A 24,296-nucleotide genomic window follows, 5' to 3' on the forward strand; every position below is an offset into this window, starting at 1 on the left:
GGCATGTATTTTTAAATGCTGCTATTCTCCCAAAGAGGAAAGAAACCTAAAACAGTGGCTACTACAGAATAGATTAACCTAGTAGCAGTAAATGAAAGACGCCTAAAATTTCTCTCTTCATTCCTCTAAGCTTAAGAAATGTGCTTTATTTACATGCTTAAATATTTTCACCTCCTCTGCCTGTACCTCCTGCACATCCAACTGGTTTCATCCTTTCCTCTTTGTTCTTGCAAGCCAAAAATAACTTTTAATCAGCTTCAATATTTTGCATGTTAATTTTTGTTGAGACTGTTAACGTGTGGTTTGATATCCCAGTACGCAACTGTTCCCAGGGGCGGGGGAAGTGTTTGAGGAAGCTGTTGCAGCATTTTATAGACAGTTACAGCTATGCTCCTTGCTAGTTATAGCTTCCACTGTGGCTATAAGTATGAATCTGTGCTAAAGGAGGCAAATATTGTGATGTGATCTATGGTGAGTTCCAGCCAATCACAGCAATTGGGAACCTTTTAGTGTCTTCAAGAGCATATAGAATACAGTCATACTTGTCTGGCCAGCTAGCAAACAAGGAAGTGGACCAGAGAAGCACTGGAAAGCAGCAGGCACTGGTACTGCATTAATAATACATTTGCAGGAATTAGTGAAATGGTCTGGTCTTTTCGGAGGGTCAGTCTGGGTAAGTTCAGTACTGGTAAAGCATTGACTGCTGGAATGAAGATTTCAGAGCAACTAGTCCATCCCCTTACTGGGAATGGACAAGCGCTCCCGCCCCCTGCCCGAAGCCAAAGCCCTTGGGTCCAAAGTTCTTGGCGTAGCAACCTGTAGAAGAGCAGAGGTGGAGAGAAACAGTTAGTACTTGTACAAAGAGTGACTGTCACAGAGTGTGGGCATGGAGAGGAACCAGAACATTTTAAGGGCCTTTAAGCCTCCCTGAACAAGTATATCAGCTTGTAGTGAAATAAAGGTACACCCAGGTTTGGCCTCCTGCTTCAGAATCAAACTGCTACACATGATGTCTGCTGCATGTAAAATCTACCCCCCCAGTTTTATTTTCTTACCCTGAGGCTGCAATCTGCAGCAGTTGCTGGGTAGAAGGATGGAGATTTTTAGCAGGAAAAAATCAGAGAGGAAATAGTTACACAGACTACAGATTTTTGAAAAAGAAATCTGAGAATCAGCTGTGGTTTGAAAGGTAACAAAGCCGATATAAAAATGTGTTCCAGTGTTAGTAATTTCTATGGGCTCACTTCATAGGATTGGACTGTAAATCTCATTAGAAATTATCTCTCAATAGACATGCTAAACTAGACAGAAAGGGATCACTCTGCTTTGCAGTCACATTGAAAATCAAGAGCAAGGTGAGAACAGAACTGGAATTCAGGTCCTCCAGTAAATGTCTAAGGAACTCTTCACAGAACCTAACAGCATCTTTTGCCTCAGTTCTGCATCTTAGCCTTCTGCAACTATCTGGAGAGGGATATAATACTCTGTTCATTTGCATCCCACTTGGCAGCTACCTGGTGACCTATCAAAGGCTAGTCAACCAACCTAAGCAAGATATCCTAAAATATGTACCTTTGCAGTAGATTTCACCATCCTTATCAGCCAAAGTAGTAGACTCCAAGCTTTTGCCACACTTTGCACATCGGAAACAGGCTTTGTGCCATGACTAGGGACAAAAAAGGGAACAGTTTTTAGAGTGCATGTAGTATCAGATGATTCACATTTAGGGAATTGGTGGTCTCCTGTGCTATATATTTTGCTTAGCACCAGTTATACTGCCTTAGTCATAATCTATTGCAAGGGGTTCCAGAGGTCATTTGTATGATAAAAATTAGGTACATATATACACCCACAACCCTCCCCAGTTTATAGTATATAGGTATACTTGATGAAGTAGGTTCTTGCCTATAAAAGACTGTGCCACAGTGGCTAGTTAGCTGCTAAGGTGTCACAAGACTGTCTTCTCTCTGCAAAAGACTGGCATGGCATTTGATGGAAACTACATTTCGCTTCAGAAGGATAATGGAAGAGGCAAAGCTCATGCTAGGGGTGTGTGTTTGGATAATTCTGGTCTGAATATACATCTAAAAATACTTCAGTATTTTTCAAGTATATTCGGATGTCTGGAGTGATATTTGGGATTCCCAGAATACTGGTATCCAGGTGCCAAATATTTCTGGAAATATTTAGGAATATTGAGGGCTTGTATTTTAAGCCACCCCGCCCCCAGGCCTGTTTTTCTTCCATTTGATGGCTTTCCCAGGTGATGTTGGTTCTATGTGTATCTGTAGGTTTTTGACCAGTGGTTGCTCTTGTGTGTTTGGTTATTGGCTTCTTTGCCCCCAGATAAAGCATGGAATATTTTCTCCCTTGGAAACAATGAATGGCTGGGGGCACCTTGTTCAGGGGCCTGTTGAATTGGACCGCTTGATCCAATTCACTTGAAACTGGGGGGGGGGGTCTTCTAGTGAAGAGGCAGGACAAGCTTCTCTGCAATGCTAGTGTCATTTGCTTGAAAAATAGCTGCTCCAGCCCCCAAGAAAAAATCCCTTCTTAGGACCAGAAAAATTTCAGAATTCTAGAAAAACAAAACACCCTGAATTAGAATGCTGAAATGGTATGGGGAACGGAATACTCTGGAATTCCAGTATTCAACCCATTCCAGAAATCTGAATCTGAAAAATACTGGTTCTTTTTTCAAGTGCACAACCTAGCTCATGTTACGTGTTATACAGAGAAACATGTAAGCTATGTCTCTACCTACATCTTCCCAGTAATGTATCATTGGGAAAAACACATGACATTATATCACTGCAGTACCACTTCCTCTCTCTCCTACAAGTTATAGCCAAAGTTGAATGGTAGCAGGAAATGTATTTTTTCTCCTCCAGCTACACATTACTTGGAAATGAGGGAGAAGACTGAGATTAGTGGTATATCTTCATAACATTGTACGTTCAGAGCCCTCAAAAAAGAGCAGCCCATAAAAGGGCTGGTATTGGTACTCAGCCCTGACCTGGATAGCCCAGGCTAGCCTGATCTCCTCATATTTCAGAAGCTAAGCGGGGTCAATCCTGGTAAGTATTTGGATGTGAGATCACCAAGAAATAGAAAGGTCACTACACAGAGGCACACAATGGCAAATCACTCTTAACATCTCTTACCTTGAAAGCCCTACAGGGATGCCATAAGTTGGCTGCGACTTAAAAAAAAATGGTACTCAGCTGTGAATCCTGTACCTTGATTATGCTTTACCACCTCCGTGGAACTTTGTATTAACCTTTGCTAAGAAGTCTATTTAGACGCCAACTATCAAGTGGGAATTATTGTTCCTAGGGTTTCTAGGATTGTTCTGTATTTCATTGTTTTGTCATTGCCATTGTTGTCTCCTCTGTACCTTGTCTATTTGTAATACACCTTTTTGTAATTGTATGTTGAGCAGCTTGCTGGTTTTTACCTTCAGTAACTCCACAGTGTGGGTGATTCTTTTTGTATTAGCATTACTTCTGCATTGTGGCTCAAACTAAACAAACACCCCAGCATTCAGTTTCTGCTACCCACCAACACCAAGCCCTTACCTTCCCAGCTCCAACCACCTTCTCAGCAGCATACACAGCCTGACCACAACGGGGACAGCCATCAGCACCTCCCACTTTCTGTGCTATCTTGGATGCGTTGGGGTTGTTGGTGGGATAATGAGGTTGGTGCCTATGGAATCCAGACAGGGAAACAGTTGTTCTGTACATACATAGTTGTTGCAGACAAGTTCAGGTTGTGACTGGGGGGGTAGGGGAAGTCCATCAGGACACTGGGGGAAGCCATGGAGCTGGGGGAAGGAGCACCTGGGGTGGGGGAGGGGGCGCACCCCACACACTGGAGCCAGGTGGCGGTGGCCTTGGTGCCTGCTGGCCTTGAGACCCAGCATGGTGTAGTGGTTAAGAGTGGCGGACTAATCTGGAGAACCAGGTTTGATTCCCTACTCCTCCACATGAGCGGTGGACTCTAATCTGGTGAACTGGGTTTGTTTCCCCATTTCTACACATGAAGCCTGCTGGGTGACCTTGGGCTAGTCACAGTTCTCTTTGAGCTCTCCCAGCCTCACCTACCTCACAAGGTGTCTATTGTGGAGTAGGGAAGGGAAGACGATTGTAAGCTGCTTTGAGACTATTTAAAGGTAGAGAAAAGCGGGGTATAAAAATGAACTCTTCTTTTTCCTTCATGTTGTGCCAGCCACGCCCAGCAGGGATGCAGCGGGCTTGACGGCACTTGGGCGAGCTGGTGCCCGACGTGCACGGGCAGCTCATTCCTGCCACCCTTCCGGTGAACATGCAGATGTGAGAGGCAGCTGGGCAGGCCCTGCCCGAAGATGAGTGGGAAGTGGCGTGGCTGGAGGCGCTGCTGCAGCAAGCCTGCACCCAGTGGCAGCCGGCCCTGCAGGAGGCATTCCAGGCAGCTTCTTCCCTGCAGCAGCCAGGCAGCAGCCTCAGCCTCCGACTAATGACTGCCATCATGGCCCGCCATGCCCCCTCTCTTCCTACGCCTTCGTGTACTAATTAGGACAGAGAAAATGGACCCCTTTCTTAGCAAGTTGCAGAAAAAAGGTAAAGATGTCAACTCACTCTTCAGGTTTGATCCCCAGTGCTTCCCCCTTGTCCATGCTTAAGGTCCCTGCTCCCTGTCCAAATCCATAGCCTTTTGGCCCATACTTCTTGCCATAACATGACTTGCAGTAGATCTCTTCTCCATGCACAGCCACTGTTGTGCTGTCCAGGTTCTTCTTGCAAACCACTGCAAAAATAGGAGAGAAACAATCAAACATTATTCATGAGTTCAGAGAACAGACCTGGTTTTTAAATGGGCGACTTGGGGAGATTTCTGGGTAGCGACTCAACATCAGCACGTATGGAGTCAACTAAATGCTGTGTTACAATAACACTGCATCCAACTCTTATACACTGGCCAGTTCGGATATGACTTTTTCATAAAAGAAAGCTGACAGGCAGGATACATAAAAGAAGAAAGTTATAGATAAAGAAAGAAAAAGAAATACCAAAGAAATTCAGGAGGTCAAATTTGTAGGTATCATATCAAAGATCCAGTCGAAGTCAGTCTTGAGTATCAGGTACAATACTCCAGAGTGGATACAATAATGAAAACAAAATGACGTTTGGTCAGTCAAAAAAGTATACACATTGCAAATTTTATGGATGGGCAGATAGTGACCCCAGTCAGACATGGACTTAAAGTGCAAAGAATTGACAAGAAATCCAGCTACCTCATCATCAAATCAATTAAAGTTTGTCAGGACTGCAGACTTTTGGAATTATCCAGTGTCCAGCATTGTCACTAGCCATGTTCACACATTATGGTGAATGCATGTACATCTGTTCGTAAGTAACAGCCTACACATGTTCACTTTACAAATGACACTGGGTACCACTGTCTGGATAAATGTGCAGCATGAATCACACATTCAGCTGTAAATTCACTGAATGTAACATGCGAATTAACATCCAGATAAAGGAAAATCAAATGTACACTGTTCACAGTTTGTGCATGTGTTTACTGTAACTCATGAACAGGGCCACTGCCTTCATGGCTTTGTGCAAGCACATTCTCTCTTTAAATCACTGGATTTTAAAATTTAAATTGGATTTTTTAATAAAGCATTTTTTGATGAAAAATCTATATAAATATAGTTTAAATAGTTGTCTAATTATAGTCCAAAGGTTATCCATCATGAAATACGTTTTTAATTATGTAACATGAGATGTATATTCATGCAATGTTTAAATTTTTGGGTAAACGAATTCCATTAATCCATTCACAATGTCATGCTCTTCCAGAGGTTTCTGTAAGATTATTTTGAGGATTTTTCCATCTAGAAGATATAACAGATGCTTGGTTTTGCAGTTCTCAAAACTATGAATTTGTCTCTGCAGAGATAACATGCCTCTTCTTCACAGTAAAAATGTTATAAAATAAACAGACAGAGTTGAGAAACAGACCTTAATCCCATTGTTCTTTTGCAAATCTATGTACACAGAATCAACCCCTTACCTCTTAAGTGCTAAATTTCAAGAAGTTCAATAAGTAGAAGATTGGAGTGGAATAAATCTGCACAAGGAGCTAAGTGAGGGAGGGGCAATAAGTAAAAATTAAAGTAAAGCCTTTTGAACAGAATAGTCCACCGATCTTTGTGTGTATAGCCTGAGGTTTGTCATATTAGTCTCTCCCTGGAGGAGAAAATCTATAATGGCGGCAGGCCATAAAACAGACCCAGTTTGGGAATATTTTAATGAACTTCCTCTACCTATGGGTAAGGCAGGCATGCATGCAAAATGCAGACACTGCAACAATGAAATGCAAGACCTAGTGGCCTGAATGAAACGCGATAGTTCACCTTGCAATAATTCCATAAATATCTATGTATTTCGAATAGTATAACCAAATCAGTAATTTGTGATATAACTGTAAAACTAATCTGAAAAGTTATTATTCTAAAAATGAAACCTTCATCTGGTTGTAAATATTAAGATTATATGGACAATAATGTAGAAAACCTTTAATAATACTGTTCATATTGCAAATTCGGCCCTGAACAATGTCACACTGAAATAAAAAATTATAGGCATTTACAGGCAAGGAGAAGGAGTTCATTGAAATGGAGGAAAAGAAGGGAAAGTTATCTGTTAAAAACCAAAAAGATACTAAAGAAATAACTGCATCGAATTTGACCACAGATATTCCTAACACTCTTGCTAATAGATTGCAGGATTTAATGGCTATTCAGCTTTAGACTCAACAGAATTAAATTTGTTTTCATCCTTTTCCAACTTGGTCCTACAAGAACAGGGCAATATGATAAAGCGTTTTCAATTCCTGCAACAGAAACTAGAAGAACTACGTAGACTCACCTTTAAAGAACAGCATAAATCAGAAATGCAAATTCCTGTAGAAATTCACTCCACTCCAATTGCCCAAATAACCCCTCAATTTGATGTTCTTAGTGACCCCGATGTTAGTGAAATGGAACATGGCGATAATGACCCAGTGCCCCTTCAACCTGAGATTGTACTTAGAAAACCCAGTGGTTGCATTGTACAGAATGTAGATGCAATCTTGCCAGCAATCCAAGATTGACTCTCACCCACTTCTGTTAAAATCCTTTCATCGACGTGGTGGGTTGAGCTCCCAGGATTGGATCATCAGTTGTGGTTGAGTTATGTAGAAAACCATGATTTAAATCAAGTCTTACTGACTAGTGATTTAAATCGATTTGATTAAATCAAACCCACCCTGCTTTAAATACACATTACAACCTGAGCAATACTACATAGTTCCTCCTAGTGTATTTTCTGACTAAGTAAGTTATAAGAGCCCCAGATGATGAGGTGAGAAGAAGAGGACTGTGGTATTGGTGAGAGACATCAAAGTTATAGCCAGTTGTTTAAGCAGCCAAAAGTTGTCCTCTAATTTTCAGTCCTTTTTAATTCCAAAGGACTTCTTTTAAAAGTCTTGAGTTCAATAACATCCCTTGAGAGACTGCCAAACAGCATAAATCTTCATCCTACTCAACCTTTAAAGTCTCAGGAAGGGGCAGCATGCCCCATTGACAGAGGAAAAATGTCTTGCTCTTGAAGAATGCAAAAACAAACACAGCGTGCTCCCCTAGGAATGCCACAGTAGCAACCGGCCCTCTACCTTGCTACCAAATATGGAACTCTGAAGACTGTACTTCCTCTCCACATTACCAAATATGGTACTTTTCTTTCCTGACTGGCTTAGACGTCTGACAGAATGAACAGCAGGAGGAAACCAAAATGTGAGGCCATGAAAAGAAGACTTCTTGAAAACTCTCGTCCATCAGAAACAGCTAACATTTCTGTAACTAGTTTGGAACGGGGGTTCTGCAATTGCTCAGCACAGATGTCCTGTACATCACTTCCATTCAGGTCCCACCCAGTTCAATAGGTATGTCTTGTTGCCTCTTAGGACAACGCAGCCAACTCAAGGACTGGCTTCGATCAAAGAGATTTCATTTGATATTTTCTGGCATTTATCTTTCTTTCATTCCAGTCCTGTCCACCTGCACTCTTCTTACACGGTTTCTCCAGCCCTATCTACAAATGTGAAGTTATTATTTAACTTCATGCCATGAAGAGCTTCATCACCTGATAATAGCTTGCAGTTCAAATTAATATTAAAGGGACAGTTAGAGGGGACAGTTTAAATGTTGCCAACTATGAATGTGGTCCATTCGCAATAACTGTTCAGAAAAATTGATCAGTTTAGGAAATTTCTGTGCAACAAGAGACCAGAGTCTGCATCTCATTTGGTACAGTTTAAAATCTAACATATACATTCTTAAAATATAATTTAGTTAAGACCTTTCGTTTTGTCAAACTCCCCCAATAGATTATTTATGAAGATTCTGGGTAGTTTCATCTTTGCTCTGTATAACAGCTTAATATCCATTGTTTGCATAGTTTTAATTACAGCATACCACTTTGTATATCTGAATTGGGAGGAAAGCGGTGTAAACGTTTCATAAATAGATAATGTGACAATTTCAGAAGGTAGCCATATTGGTCTGCAGTAGAACAGCTAGATTCAAGACCAACAAGATTTTCAAGTATGAAGCTTTTGACAGTCAAAGCTCCTGTTGTCAGTCAATGTGACAATGTTATCCTATCTTGCCTCACACTCTGATTGCATGCTATAGATATGTTCGTTTGTTGTACGCCTGGGGCAATGAACTTTTTGGAAAGGCCAAATATGCATCTTTAAACAGTTATTACTTTGATGAGCAATCAAAACAATAAGAAATGGCAAATTCAGGGTGCAAAGCTAAAGTTGCAAGCTTGAGTCAGATCAACCCACCGTGAAGGTAGAGGTTTGTTCCAATACCCTTCCATGTTATTGCCAGAGGCATGAAAGGTTCTTGGCCCATTTTTTGTGCTGTGCATATTTTAGAGAGTTATGTAAGAGATTATTGCTTTCCTTCCTTCTAACAGCAGCATCGTTTACTGAAGAGAACTGCTAAAAGCTATACAGGATTTTTAAATTGTACAAGGCTGTCCTTTTCTAATACATCTCAGAATTGCTGCTGGCTGCATGCCACATAACTGAATATTCTTATCCCAGTATTGGAAATAAATAGGTGGTGTATACACAGACATTTGAGAACTTTGCATTTAATGCTCAACTGGAGCCAAATGAGATGAGCTGGGGCAGCCCCCTTGTGTCTGCCTTATTCATATATAACCTAATTTTTAGTACCAAAAATGCATGCAGGGAAGGAGACCCAAACCCTGCCTTCTTCGCCTACCTTACTTAGCCATGATCCATTACTTTCAACACTTTTCTCCCCATCCCAGTTCACTTTTGATGCAAAATGTTGATGCTCCCCTAAACGCACCATTTGTAGTCACCGTACATGTCTGGGACAGCCAGGTGAATGATGAATGTTGTTGACCCCTTCACATCTAGTTTGGTTCTTACTGATGACCTAACATGTAGGCACAGGCGACAGAAACTGGTACTCATTAGAAGAACAGACTGAGCTGAAAGGACAGCATAACTTTGTTTCCACTATCCATGCCGGCAATTAAAAGGCATGGTTTCCAGCAGCTAAATCTCAGAGCAGCTACTGAGCTAGGACCAAAGAGCTCCATTAAAAGGGACTGTTTCTTCAGTGCTTTCAGAGATTAGCAGGTCACCACAAAGCATCGGATGCATCTCCTCTCGCTAGCCAATGTTTAATTTACTAAGTCCCAAAATAAGCATTAGCACGCATGAAATTGTCAGAGAGGGAACACAGAGACTTGAGACAGGGCTGTAAGCCCATGCCATATAAACAAGGATGGATGTAGCACTCATACAAAAATAAACCAATGTAGGATGCAGGATGGAGCAGTCACACAAGAGCAACAAAAGCCTTTTCATTAAAAACAAAAACAACTAAACACCAGCTGGCTACAAAGGCCGTGTGCAAATCTCAGCTTCAACAGGAAGGCTTCTGCCGGTGGCAAGTGCCTGTCTATCTGCTGTCAGTTACGCAGGAATGACAGTGAGAAAACAAGATCAACTTTCTCTTCTGTCCTTCATTTTATATGTTCTTAGGGATTTTTAAAAAAGATATTATGAGTTCTTGTTACCTGCCCTGGGTCCCAACTTTGTCAGGAGAAAGACAAGCATGTAAATATTTTGAACCTAACTAACCTAATTGTTATATTTTTGCAGACAGATTTTTCTGTTTTCTTATTATCTATTGTTTGTTGGGTTGGACTGCTTGTGAGTTGCTGTGCAAAATTTGTTTTACTAATTATCAGAAGGCCCCATGAGCTACTGGGAGTAGAATTTTTAAACAAAATAAACATGCATTCTTCATTAGATAAAAGGTTATGAACAAATCAGATGTGTTTATTTGCTTAGTTTAGAGTAAATTTATATCTGATAAATCCACGGGTCTTGTAATGAATAATGTGTTTTAAGGTGACAAGGTATTTTAAGAATTTGGAAGGGAAAGGCTTTGCATAAATGTTTTTCTCCCGAAAGAGCTATGGCGTCTCCAAACCTCGCAGGTAATTTTGCAAAATCCGTTGTAATCCCTTTCAGTAGCCAACCTACTTTCTTCTCTTCCTTCCTTCCACTAGTGGCTTGACAGGAAAGACAAAGCTGGTTGCTCTCTGGGGTCATAGAATCATAGAGTTGGAAAGGGCCACCAGGGTCATCTAGTCCAACTCCCTGCACAATGCAGGAAATTTACAATTACCTCCCCCACACACCCCCAGTGACCCCCTACTCCATGCCCAGAAGATGGCCAAGATGCCCTCCCTCTCATAATCTGCCTAAGGTCATAGAATCAGCATTGCTGACAGATGACCATCTAGCCTCTGCTTAAAAACCTCCAGGGAAGGAGAGCTTACCACCTCCCGAGGAAGCTTGCTCCACTGAGAAACCCCTCTAACTGTTAGAAAATTCTTCCTAATGTCTAGATGGAAACAGCCAGAAGTCTACATGTTTATAGCAATTCCTCAGGAGCAGCTGAAGGAATCAGAATGTATGGGTCATGTTGACGAGAGTAGGAAGGTCTGGGTATTATGCGTCTGAAAAAGTGAGCACTGACTTTTAAAAAGCTAATGCTGAGACATACTTGGTTAGTCTTAAAGACACCACTTGATTTTCTGTTTTACTTTGCAACAACAGACTAACACAGTTACTCTTTTGCAAACACTTCTACGACAACAGAAAAGAACAGAGGTGTCCCATGGACTGAGATACTCACTGCACAAAAAGCAGGATTTGTGGAAACTGTTGCCTTCACACTGTACCTCTTCGGCAAAGTACACGGTTTTCTGGCACACACCACATTTTTTTCCTCCTCCCCAGTTTGGCATCCTGTAGAGGGGACAAGTAGGAACAATGTCATTGGCAAAAGACAAATTAAGACAAGAAAAGAACATGAGACTGAAGCACGAACTGCCAGGAGAACAATTTAAGAACCTGTTAAGACACAGGAATCAACCTGCAAGAACCTGGGAAAAGATAAAGTTCTGTATATCTTTCTGGTGTGCCAGCAAACTCTTGTAGAGTAGCCCATGGCCTGAAAAGAGAGCTCACCTATTCCTAAAGCTAGGTAGATGCGCACACTACTCAAATTATATTTTGGTTTGTTCCTTGGCTCTCCTTTACCTCTTTGTTTCTGTTTTTTTCTGTATGTATTTCAAAACACAAATGGAAGGTGAGCATTGGGATAAGAAAAGGATCAGATAGCAGGTTGCCTCAGGTACTTAACTGGTAGTACCATCCCTGTGTGAGCTAGTAGAGTTGCTCGTTAACCCTGTAGATACCAACTTAACTTCAGCTGTGATCAAAGTAGGTAAGTATTTATTATATATTTATGCAATTTTATATATACACATACAAGTATATATATACATATGTGTATATATACACACACACACATATAAAATTTATTTGAACCCCACCTTTCTTCCCAATGGGGACCCAAAGTAACTAACAACATCATTCTTCCCTCCTCCATTTTATCCCCACAACAACCCTCTGAGGTAGGTTAGGCTGAGAGAGTATGGCTGGCCCAAGGTCAACCAGCAAGCTTACGTGGCATAAGTAGGTATTCAAACTTGGGCTTCTCAGATATTAATTTGACACTTTTCTGGGCTAGGCTGAGTTGGAAGAAGGCATTTTTACAGCTACATTAATTTGTTTCTCCAACAGGAATGACTGATGCAGTATAACCTCAAGGCTCTTACCCAAGCATAATGTCCTTCAAGACCTACGCCTTCCCTACCAGCAGTACCTCTGTCTTTCCTATCTTTTGTTTCAATTTATTCACTCTTAGCCATTTAACCACAGCAGCCAGGCAGCAATTCAGGACCTCCACCATATCACCAGGAGGCGTATTGTCTGCGTATCAATGACAGCCAAACCCAGATTTGGTCTAAGGGCTTTACATAGAGATTGAAGAGCATGAGACATAGGATTGCACCCTGTAGGATTTCACAAGATAGTAAATTATGGGGCTGTTGAGTTTAATAGGCTACAAGCATGCAATAGAGAAATGGAGTTGCATTGGCATCCCATTTGGCCTCACGTATTCCTTCATATGGCTCCCTATTTTCTGTGCCCAGCTTCTTTTCCAAGAATGTAGTAGAGGAAGGACACAGAATGATGGTGAGATGATACAAAATGCCATGCCTTTTCTTCTTATGCAAGATACATTTATTAGATTATAAGGAAAACAAATCTAGAGGGAATCACCTCTGTAAAATATGGGCATTGTTGCTTTGGGCAAAGTGCAGAAATGTTTGAAATAATGGATTTCTATGGATACCCACGATTTATGACCTGTATTTGTGGAATGAAGACTAGGGGAAAAGATGCAGGAGTGGCAAGTAGCAATTAAAAACCCCCAGTGATCCAGGAGATAAGGAAAGAGTTCTCCTACTTAGTCCTTTTTCCTCTTCTCCTTTCATGCCTGTTGTAGCAAGCAAGACTTGAGCAGGTGGGGAAGGAGAGTGTACACAAAAGACAGGGGGAAATGGGTGGGAGCTGCTACTTCTCATCCTTCATAGGAATTTTACAGGCAAGGTGTGACCTCGAACCTCTGTTCACTTGGCTTTGTAAAATCTGGGGCTCACGGTGTCCAAGGTCAAGTGTATCATGTGATTTAAGTATTCTGCATAATAACTAGCCTCTTCATTTACTTTGGATGCAGCAAAATGACACCGAGCCAATGGGACCAGTTTGAATCCAAGCAATTAACTGCAGAAAACTCATGGGATCTGAGTGCAAGATCAGTACTGCACTGCCTTCCAGGGTGTACATAAATCCATCAGTTCCCCATAAAAGGGGCAGAGGTAATGAAATCAAGGGTGCGGTTAGGCAGATGGAGCCAGAGCCAAAAAAAATAAAAATCAGATAAGGAACATGAGGAAGGCAGCGCATGGCTTGAGAGTACAGGAAGCCCAGCCCTATTATCTTCTCTTGAATGAGTAATAAATCAAACTGACGTATGCAGCAGATGCAGACTATTCTTTACACTTCTCTAGCAGGAGGTAGCATAAGGCTAGTTACCAAACCAATAACCCTATGGTAGAGGACTGGGAATGCAACCCTTGCTCCCACTATGTCCCTAAGGAAAAAAAACACTGTAGAGGCTTTATTTGCACAATTTCTTTCTTTCTTCCTCCCCCGAAAGTGAGCAGGAAGAAATCACATAAGCTGGGACTCTAGGCAGAGTGCCAGCAGCCTGCCTTATTCTTTCTTTTTTTTAATGGAAGAGAGCTTTTAGCCACAAGTCACATATACTTGCTTGTCAATCAACAACTGCACCTTTGAGTTCTTTAAGAACCCTTGGGTCTGGACTTGCAGACTTACTGGTTTTCAGTTTTCCTAGTAGTCCTAGCCCCGTGGCGCAGAGTGGTAAGCTGCAGTACTGCAGTCCAAGCTCTGCTCACGACCTGAGTTCGATCCCAACGGAAGTTGGTTTCAGGTAGCCGGCTCAAGGTTGACTCAGCCTTCCATCCTTCCGAGGTTGGTCAAATGAGTACCCAGCTTGCTGGGGGTAAAGGGAAGATGACTAGGGAAGGCACTGGCAAACCACCCTGTAACCAAATTCTGCCTAGTAAATGTCGGGATGTGATGTCACCCCATGGGTCAGGAATGACCCGGTGCTTGCACAGGGGACCTTTACCTTTAGTAGTCCTAGAACATCATCTCTCGTCACCTCAGCTTGATGCAGTTCTTCAGGGTACATGCCAGTCATTTTCCAGTGAAAACAGATTCATTCATTCATTCATTCATTCAATGTCTCTGCCATCTCCCCATCCTCCTTAAGCAAACCTTTTATTTCTTTGTCATCCAAAGGCTGGTTATGTGTTCCTGATATATTTGAAGAAATGTGTATTGCTTGTCTTAATGTTTTTGGCTATCTGCTCTTCCAATTCTCTTTTTTCTTGCCTTACTGGCAACTTAAATTTTTTATACCAGAACTTCTGCTCCTTTCTGTTCATCTCGATCATGGAAATTTTCAATTTTTTAAAAGAAGCCTTTTTGCTTTTTATGGCTTCCTTGACTTGAGTCACTAACTATGCAGGCATCTTTTTAGACTCAGTAGTACCTTTCCTGATTTCAGGTATGCGTTCTCTATGGGCCTTGATCAGCATAGTTTTAAATAATTTCCAGGCATCCTGGAGGGATCTGACTCTCTTCTCTGTTTCAACTTTCTTCTGACTAGCCCCCTCATTTTAGCAAAGTTCCCTAATTTGAAATCAAATACAACCACATACAAGAGCTAAAGCCTATAGAAGCCGTACAATATCTATGGTTATGCAAATTATCTCTGCCATCTCTTTTCCTAGAAGGGCTTGTATGCCTTTAATAGCTGTGTGACAGTCAGAAATCTCTCCTTATATACCCATACTAGAAGAAGGTGTACAGGTCCACATTCTGGCCACCTCACAACTGGTTAAAGCAAGATGTGTGTGTCCGTGCCCGCTCCATCAAGTCACAGCTCACTTATGGTGACCCCATAGGGTTTTTAAGGCAAGAGACTTTCAGGGGTTGTTTGTCATTGCCTTCCTCTGCAAAGCAACCCTTGGTATTTCTTGGAGGTCGCCCATTCAAATACTAACCAGGGCTGACCCTGCTTATTTTCTGAGATCGGATGAGATCAGGCTATCCTGGGGTAGCAAAAATCAAGTCATGAAGGAAAGAGGCAAGTTTTAAATGAAGCTAAGCAGGGGATATGAAGCAGCAGGAGCATAGAAGGACAGAGCTGGTGAGGATGGTGGAAAAGTGCCGTCAAGTTGCAGCCAACTTATGGTGACCCCATAGGGTTTTCAAGGCAAAAGACTCTCAGAGGTGATTTGCCATTGTCTGCCTCTGGGTAGCAATCCTGGGCTTCCAGGGCTGGCCCTTCTTAGTTTCCAAGAGCTGACAAGATTGGGCATAGCCAGATCAGGGCAGAGAACTCGTAAGCCCTGAATATTTCACTAGGAATGAGAATTTCAGCAGATTCAGCGTTCTCTATTCCTGCATGATAAGCTGCATCTACTGAGATCCCCTCTTCTACACCACTTCAAGATCCACGAGTGCATCCACTGTCAGCCTAGCGTTGTTTTCAGTCACGTCTCCCCCCCCCCAGTACAGTAGCCCACGCTGACTCACGAGCATGCCTTCTCAACAGAGCACTGTAAACCCAGCCTGAAATACACTGACTGAGCTCCAAGGTATTGTTTTGCTTGAGCAGTTCAGCCATTTCAGGAAATTTCCCTTCAAAACGAATACTGTGGACTGCACTCAGGAATGGGAGGATTTGCTGTCTGAGGAATCAGAATATCCCCACTTGGGGTATTTTCCGCAGATGTCACTCATCACACCATCCCCATCTCAGCATCTTGTCTATTAGCATTTTTTTGCTCTGAATTCCCTCCCTCGCTGCCAAATCATTCCAGCTGGGAGTTTTGGATTTCCTTAAAAGGAGATGTGGCTCAGAGTCTCTCATATATATTTTTTTTCTGTTGGGGCAGGAGCCCAGTAAACTATGCAGGAGGGAGGCCAGCTCAGGCTTTCAATAGAAGGGAGTGTCCCTAAAGAACACTTTGTTACAGATGTATACCGTAAGTCACTATGGACATATACCAAACTATTACAGATTTGCACAGATGAAACCCAGTCCACACTGGCTCCAAAACCATAGTGACCAGTCCCCAGTGGCACTCATCACCAAAAAGAATTTCAGCAAGCACAACTTTTCTTATGGTAAACTGCAATCGGCAGAATTTCCTCTTTGGGACTGTGATTGGTCCAGCTGCTGACTGGCAGCCCAGAGCATCTCCTGGCTCCCTCAAGTATTTTTTTTTTTTAATGGAGAAGCTGCCTGAATTGTGACAGATATGCCACATAAAAGGCACTTGGTAGATGGGAAATTCCTGTCATGGACTTGGCACAGAACACATTCATGATGCAAACAGAATCCAAGAGAGCTTGCTTTGTCTAACCAAAACTAATCATAGAGAGGAGATTCATTATTAGCCAGGGAATGAATCTGTAATTAGCATGCATGAAACACAGCGTACTATGAGTTGAATAAAGGTTCATGGTTTCCAGTGATCCCAAGCTGAAATTGAATCTGCCCAATGAGGAGTTGACCCAGTGCCAACTGCATTCTGTGCTTACTTAAAAAAAACAAAAAACAATTAGGAAAACCACAGGAAGGTGGAACTAGCACTGAATGCACCATACTTCCCGAAACCGAGATCAATGTTAAGTTTCATTGTTTAATGCCCTTGATATATCAGGCTTAGTATTTGTGTTCGGAATATATACTCGAGATCTACACCCAAAGATTTATTTGACTGATGTGAATTTGAAAGTAGCCACACACCCATTTGGCTTTGCCACCCCTTGCTTGTCGACTCCTTCCCAACCATTAGCATGCAGGGTCTCTTGTTCTTGGGAACTCCGTGAGATTTTTAAGATGAACTTTTCTGTTCCTTCTTGAAAGCAGCACTCCATGTAAACATCCTAGTGCCAAATACCTTCATACTGTGTAATCTGAATTATGATCATTTCATGATATCATAGAAACTCACCCAATGTGGGGAAGAGCTTTATGGGCAATAGGCGGCTTTAGCCTACTACACTAAAGATTGTACAAAGCATAGAGGATTGCCTGTGGGGGGGGATGCAGGAAGGAACATTGATAGGTGTCTACTGATTACAGGTTTCAACCCATTGACTACTACATCTATGTTCCACAAAGACAATCTCAAACAGAAACAAATACCATGAAAACTGTAACAAAAATTGACAAACTGATTTGTGGTGACTGAAAGAGGCAGACTTGTTTAGAAAATAGGTCCTTGGGTGGGCCAGATATAATTGCACTGTATAAATGTATTGGAGAATTTGACTTAATGTCAAAATTAAATCCGTTAAAGAATACCATAGGCTCAAGAACCAGAAGCTGTAAATGTATAGGGTGAAATGCTGCTAGCTGGCAGAGGTTTAGGCATGCCAAATAGCAACATTCAATCATGACTATTTGAAGGTTCAGGCATTTGTCCTGCCATTAAAGACTGCTGACCAGAGAAAAAGTCAGACATCTACGGAAAACTTGTTATATGTCTAGGACAAGTAATCCATTAAATCAACATTGCCACTAGATATTAAACATGGGGAACTGTAACACATTAGGGGGAAGGCCTCAGCCTACAGTTGTCTGGCCAGGATACCTAACAACATAGTCACATTTGGACCAACGTGGCCTCATTTCCGTAGTCTTCACTATGTTCATTTCATCACTAAATCCAAAGGCTTAACTTAGTAACAGCAAAGAAGCACGTAACGGATTTAGATTGCTGACAGTGCCATCCTAAGCAGATGATACCTAAAAACTCCAGCCCTGGAGATGGCACCCATAACAGAGACTCACTGAACTGTTTGAAACATTGCTGCCTGCACCTTAATAGCCTGCTGCTCTGGGCTAGTTCTCCCCAGCTTTGTACAACCAGACTTTCCAGGGACAAGAGGCCGGATCACCTCTGCAGAACCAGCAGAACAATTGCCATGATCCCTGATTGCCTCTTGATCCAAAAGCCTGAGCCAAAGAGAAGCCATTATTGCAAGGCGAGAGCATCACGTAGCCCTTCTCTGCATATTCCCCCCCCCTCTCTCTTCCTGTATCTTGTGGGAAAACATCCTCAGCTATCTACATTAAAGGATTCCCCCTGCCGCCTCCCTGGAATGTGAAGTTTTACAACCTCCGATTTGGTCAAACGTGAAGGACCATCTCAGGATGTATAAATCAAGGATGCCAGCCTAGTAAACAAATTACCACCTCACCCTATCTCTGACCCTGAAGTCTTTTTAATCTCTTTTTGTTGTTGGAAGGAGCCATCTGGAGAATCTCACTCCCCCCCCACCCCCAGAAAAGGGTATATTTTGCCCTACCCAACAAGGCTCAGTGCAGATCTTCCCCCTTCACTCTGCCATGTCTCCCTCGTGTGTTAAGTTCCATACACCCCTCCCCCCCCCGCTGTATTCTGTCTACCTCTATGCCACGGATGTTGGAACATCTCCACTTCTAGAGATTGGTAACGTATGTCCTACTTGGTAATTTCCTTAAGGTCTCTATTCTACCTCCTTTATATTCTTAGCTTCTTGTATGTACGTGTAACACTGATTGACTGAATATACATAAACACCTTTTAATTTGGAATTCCTGAGTCTGTCTTTATTTGGGGAGTCACTGAGAAAAACCCTCGTAGACATAGGGCGATCCTGGCTTAATAAATACATAGTTACCGATTGCTCGAGCTAATTCCCCATCCAAAGAGCAATTTTGGTAACAGTTTATTGGTGGAGAAAATGCGGGCAGCCCCTGCACTTGTGAATGCCTTGTGAAGTCGACGCACAAGCATTTCCACGGCAGACGTAAGGGGAAGTCTTGGTGACTCTCTGAATCTTGACTGAATGCATCACCTGAACAAAATTGTCATATTAAAATAACAGTGTGTGTGCGTAAACTGAGTGTTTGGCTCTAGAGAGCACAGCGTTGTGGGTTGGGCTTTCCCTCTTTCATTTCCTTCAGCGACATGAGCTAGACGCCCGGCCTGTTTTGGTCAACGCCAGTGGTTCGTGTCGTGAAGCCCTGGGAAGCGCATCTCTTTCTTGAGATTCCCCTTTTGAAAGGCTATCTGGGTTGGGACTGTCAGTATAGGATCACACGTTCTACACGCAGGCTGATATAAAAACCCCGTCCCCCCCCCCCATCCTGAAAACCCTCTGTAGGAGTTTTTTTTTGAGAACTCCTTGTGAGTAAACTGGTCACTCTCTCCTTGAGATTTCTCTATGGTGCGCTTACCTTCCAGCCACCACTAGAGCTAAGTAACTGAATTTTCTTTGTGAAACTGAATTTTTTTTGTGAAACTGAATCTTTATTGTGAAACTGAATCTTTATTGTGAACCTGAATCTTTATTGTGAACCTGAATCTTTTTTGTGAAACTGAATTTTTTTTTGAGTAACTGCATATTTGAATATTGAGTACCTGAAAACTTGCGATCTGGACGCAGATCATAGCCGGGGTGAGCTCAAGCCCCCCCCCCCAAACAGGAGCGACGGCACTGGCTGTCTGCTACTGAGTGAAACTGAAAGATTGGCCGGGAGCGAGGTGCCCCCCCCAATCCAAGAGCAACTGCAAAGTCTGAACCCCAGGAGCGACGGCACTGGCTGTCTGCTACTGAGTGAAACTGAAAGATTGGCCGGGAGCGAGGTGCCCCCCCAATCCAAGAGCAACTGCAAAGTCTGAACCCCAGGAGCGACGGCACTGGCTGTCTGCTACTGAGTAATTGATAGGATGGGCTCGAGAGCGAGGTGCGTCGAGGCCCCAATCCAAGAGCATTGGAAAGTCTGGAGTGGAATGCACAGAATTTCCAATAGAGAACCCTGGAGGGGAGTATCCCCTTGAAACAATATGGGTTGTGTAGTCTGGCTGCAGCAGACTGCACTAGCCTGCCTTAAGCAATGGACCCTGGGTTAAAACCACCCCCAGAGCAATAAAAGAGTGCTTGCAAAAATATCTAATTAGAAATTGTAGCAATTATAGCTCAACTTGAATCCCTGAACTTTTCTTCCACGCTGGGCTGCACCCCCACAGCCAGTGATTAATAATCCAGAGAGCCCTGATCGACTCCAACCCCTCCCTTGCTGTGAAACATTTTTGTCCCCGCTGCTTGAAACACCCACAAGTGGCGCTTTTATCCCAAGAGTGCAGATCAGGCTCAAACCCATTCCCCTGGTTCTCTACTGAGAAACGGATTTCTTTTGCCTCACCAGGATCAGCCAGAGCGATCCACCCTTTCCCCCAGAGCTATAGTTTTCAGCATGGCAGGAAAATTGAACAGTGACCTCAGCCTAAGCAAACTAAAGAGATGGTTGCCAAAATTAAGTCATGGTGATCCTTCAAGGCACAATATCGGCAAACGCGACCCTGTTGGATCCCAGGCTACTAATACTGGACTAATGAAGGATAGGAGTGATTTGTTCCACGCTCTCCTTGAAACACAGAAGGAATTAAATCAAGTGAAAGGAGCAATGAAAGCTGCCTTGAGCAGGATCACCTCACTTCAGCAAGAACTAGACCATTCTAGGGCCACAGTCCAGTATTTACAAGAGCAAATCATGGCCCAAGACAAGAGCAGAAACTCTGCTGCCCCTTCCCAAATGAAGGAACAGCAGAAGATCCCATGGGATTGTAGCAAGGCAAAACTGCCTCTGCTCATTCCCTCAAGTGACAAAGGAAACTATCGGCTTCCTCCCCCGCGGAGGAAAGCTAGCTATAAACGCAGCGACCTGCCTACCCCCGCCTTGGGAGCGGCAAGACACGAAGGAAAATTGCAGTAACTTCATAATCAAAATCCAACATTGTGATTTGGTTCAATACAAAGGAAAAATGCCGTTTCAAGACTCTGTCTGAAAATTACCATGCAATGTGCATCTCTCCCCCCCCCCTTTTTCCATCTCTTTTGATCCTATGGGCTTTTCCCATGCAATGTGCATCTCTTCTTGCCATGCAATCTGCCCCACCTCTTTCCCCCTTTTGAGTGAATGTGTGTGTGCGCGCATCCCCACCCCCCTCTCTCTTTTCTAAACTTCATTCTGTACTATTCCTAGTCAACTGAACGAACATGCAAAAAGCCTCCTCAGTGCAGGAAGGGAAATGGTTAAAGAAGTGTGTGCCTAGTTTTAACTATGTAATGAAAGAATTAAAATCTCTGCAACTCAATGTTAAGATGTATAGCCTCTTCGGCAACGAAAGAGTTAACAAGTCAAGCTGTATTGCCATGGGGGAGCGGATCTTGAGGGAAGATCCGAGCAAAGCTCTCTCACTGTTTTCTAAATTATAGCAGAGCCTCCCTGGCGCAGGGAAGTGTACCTGAACCATAAAGAGTACCAAATAACTTGTTTTCATTTGCAGGAAACAATGACATGTCTCTGTGTATCTCTCATCACCCTTGTGATGGTTTTAAGTAAAGATTTTTACCGGGGCTTGTTTCTTGAGAAAGGTATGGCCAGCCTTTCCCAAGAATATCATCAACCCCCGTCCACCTCTCCAAAATAAAGGCAGTTTTCGCACAATTTGGCAAAGAGGAAAATGAAGTGAAATTACATGTGTATATGTGCCCCCCCTTGCCTGCTTCATATTGAAACTTGTATGTGTGTGTGTGTGTGTGTCGACCCCACGGTACCAGGGGAAGGCACTGGAATGAGATATTTTGTGAGTGTATTGAATGAAGTGAATATGGAGTGTCTATTTCATTGCGCAATGAAAGCCTTTTTTTTTAATTTTCTTTTATGTGAATATATGTGTGGACCGTGGTAATGTATAAAATGTGATGTGTTCTCCAGCCAGTTAGGAATATGTGACCCAGTGAAGAGTCAGTGTGAGTGCATCAGAGCAAAGGTTTCCTTGTTTGTTTGTTTTTACCCTATGGAATGAATGAGGGAAGGGACAGCTTAGTACGCTTTGCTCCCCCCCCCCTTTTTCAGCTCCACACTCGATATTTTCTGGGTCTTGTGGTCATTTATTGTGGTGGAAAAAGGAATGGTAAAAGTATGTAGAAAGACAGGATTTTTATAGAAAGTGATGGTTAATGGCATGGCATCTAGTGTGAGGCTGCTACTCATAACAGATGCCTGTTAAGGTGTGTTTTCGTAAATGGAAGGTTTTGAAGGTATGGAAATGAAAGGATTTGACAGAGGTGTCTATGTGTTTCAGAGGGGCTGCACTGAACTGATGCAGCAGTGGAAGGAAACTTTCCCCACAAAATAATGGTCACAGCCCAAGATTGTAATATTATATGTAAACAATGGTCTTGCCCATCCCAAGATTGTATTGTTATTTGTATGTATAAAACGCTTAAAGGCAGTCCTGTCCCATTTAAATCAATGTTCAGGACTTGCATTGTACTTTTCCAAGCAGCACTTTGCACATGCCCAAGTGCTGCCACAATTGCCCCATTTATACTCCTTTCATCTGATTGCATCAGAAGAAAGGAAGGGGGGAGAGAAGGACACCCGGTCCAGTCCGGTCCATTTTTGTTTTTTTTTATCTGAAAACTTTTAAAGGAAAGGGAGATATGACCCACTTTTTATTTCTTTTGGACTTTGAATTTGAGGGATTTTTTTTTTTGAAGTTCCTGAACAATACCTGATCATTTGCAACGGATCCATTTTAATCATTGTGCCTTCTAAGAATCCAGCCTAAGTTTGTGATTTAGTTTATATGATTTTGGCCTTCTTCCATTTTTTTTGAATTTTATTTTTGAGGAGTTTTAAATGCTTCAACCTAGCTCTTTCATTCCCCTTGCGGAGTACCAATGAATATGGCTATCAGAGATATGAAAGGGGGGAGCCCCCCCCACTTGAAGGATCTCTTCCCCCCCCCTTCTTCTTGAAATGAAGATTGCCTGGTATTCATTAACAATCTTGCCTCCTGTTTTCCCTGCCTCCTGAAAGGCATGCCAACCAGCCAGGAAACCGGGAAGAGAGGCAACTCACCACCACCTTTTGTGTTTTGTGTGCAGTGTTTTAACTTTCTCTCCGCCTTAATTAGTTTTTTTCTGTCTCGCTTCAAGGAGCAGCTGTCCTTGGAGTGATCCTCCAACCACTAATGTGTATAAGTTCTATCCCTAAATATACAGGTCTCTGCTATCAGTCACTGGTGGAACTCCCTGCTGCGTGCTCCCCCCCATAATCACCTCCCAGGCAGGAGACTCCTGACCTGAAGCAATGCTACTTCAGCCCACCTGCGGGGAGAAAGGAGGAGAGTCAACAAGGAGCTTGCTGTAGGGGCATACTTAGGAAATGAATCCCTGTCTCGAAACAAACATTGCACCATTGACAATGCTATTGGGTATATATGAGTCATTCAGTCCCAGGTTACTATGATGTACGTATTAATGCAAGGATGTGATTGGTTCAGATGGGACCCTGCGCTGACATTTGAAACCCAGGGCTCCCCCCTTGTGCCAACCTCCCGTGTAAGGAACACCCCCCCCCACCAAAACATTGGGTATCCAGACAACTGCCAACTACCGCTTCCACTAGCAATGTTCTTGCACTGTCCTTTCTCACAAGGACTCATTAACAAATTGACTTAACCCTTTCCAGTACTTATAGCCCTATGATTTCTTGTTATTTTGTAGGCACAGATGCTTAGGTTTCCCTGCAAACAGCCATCCTGATAGCTTTAGTATACTAATCCAGATTGAATTGGTATCCTACATCCATTACTTGTCTGTACCTGCTTCACCTTCCAAGGTTTTATATTAGTTCAATGCCTAGACTTAATGGTTTAGTAATGTTTACAAACTTGCCAAGTTTTATGTATGTTAGCATTAGGATTTTTCTGAAACAGTTGATTGCCCAAGATGGAAAGATTAAGATAACAACCTATCTCAGCCACTGCATTGACAGAATAGATTTTAGATATTTATATGTGTAGTCTCTTTTATTGGGTATAAACATGAATGTTATGATTTGATCCCATTGGATATGTATGGGTGTGCAAGCTGCCATTCTTCCTTTACCTATGCTTTCACACATCTATGAGTTTTGGTTAGATGGATGCAAAAATGGCCCAGCAAAATGACAGTCACCTACCAGGCTACACGGCTCTCCTAAAAGCAATATAGAGACCTGTGTAACCCCTAGGCTTGCTCTTAAGTTTTTATTATTTTCTATTTTTGACTTTCCAAGGTGG

The 24,296-nt window shown here is 42.6% G+C and overlaps 1 protein-coding gene across 1 annotated transcript; it reads right to left on the reverse strand.

Annotated features, from left to right (window-relative positions):
- Positions 1 to 668: 668 nt before the first annotated feature.
- CSRP1 (cysteine and glycine rich protein 1) lies at positions 669 to 11,402 on the reverse strand. The gene is made up of 5 exons (XM_056844244.1): positions 11,291 to 11,402; positions 4,620 to 4,788; positions 3,579 to 3,708; positions 1,573 to 1,666; positions 669 to 816 (listed from the first exon to the last, which is right to left on the reverse strand). The coding sequence occupies exons 1-5, from the start codon at positions 11,400 to 11,402 to the stop codon at positions 740 to 742; spliced, it is 582 nt and encodes a 193-aa protein (XP_056700222.1). The 3' UTR covers positions 669 to 739.
- Positions 11,403 to 24,296: the final 12,894 nt, after the last annotated feature.

This window comes from Euleptes europaea, chromosome 2, assembly GCF_029931775.1.
Source record: "Euleptes europaea isolate rEulEur1 chromosome 2, rEulEur1.hap1, whole genome shotgun sequence".
In the NCBI taxonomy this organism is placed as follows: Eukaryota; Metazoa; Chordata; class Lepidosauria; order Squamata; family Sphaerodactylidae; genus Euleptes; species Euleptes europaea.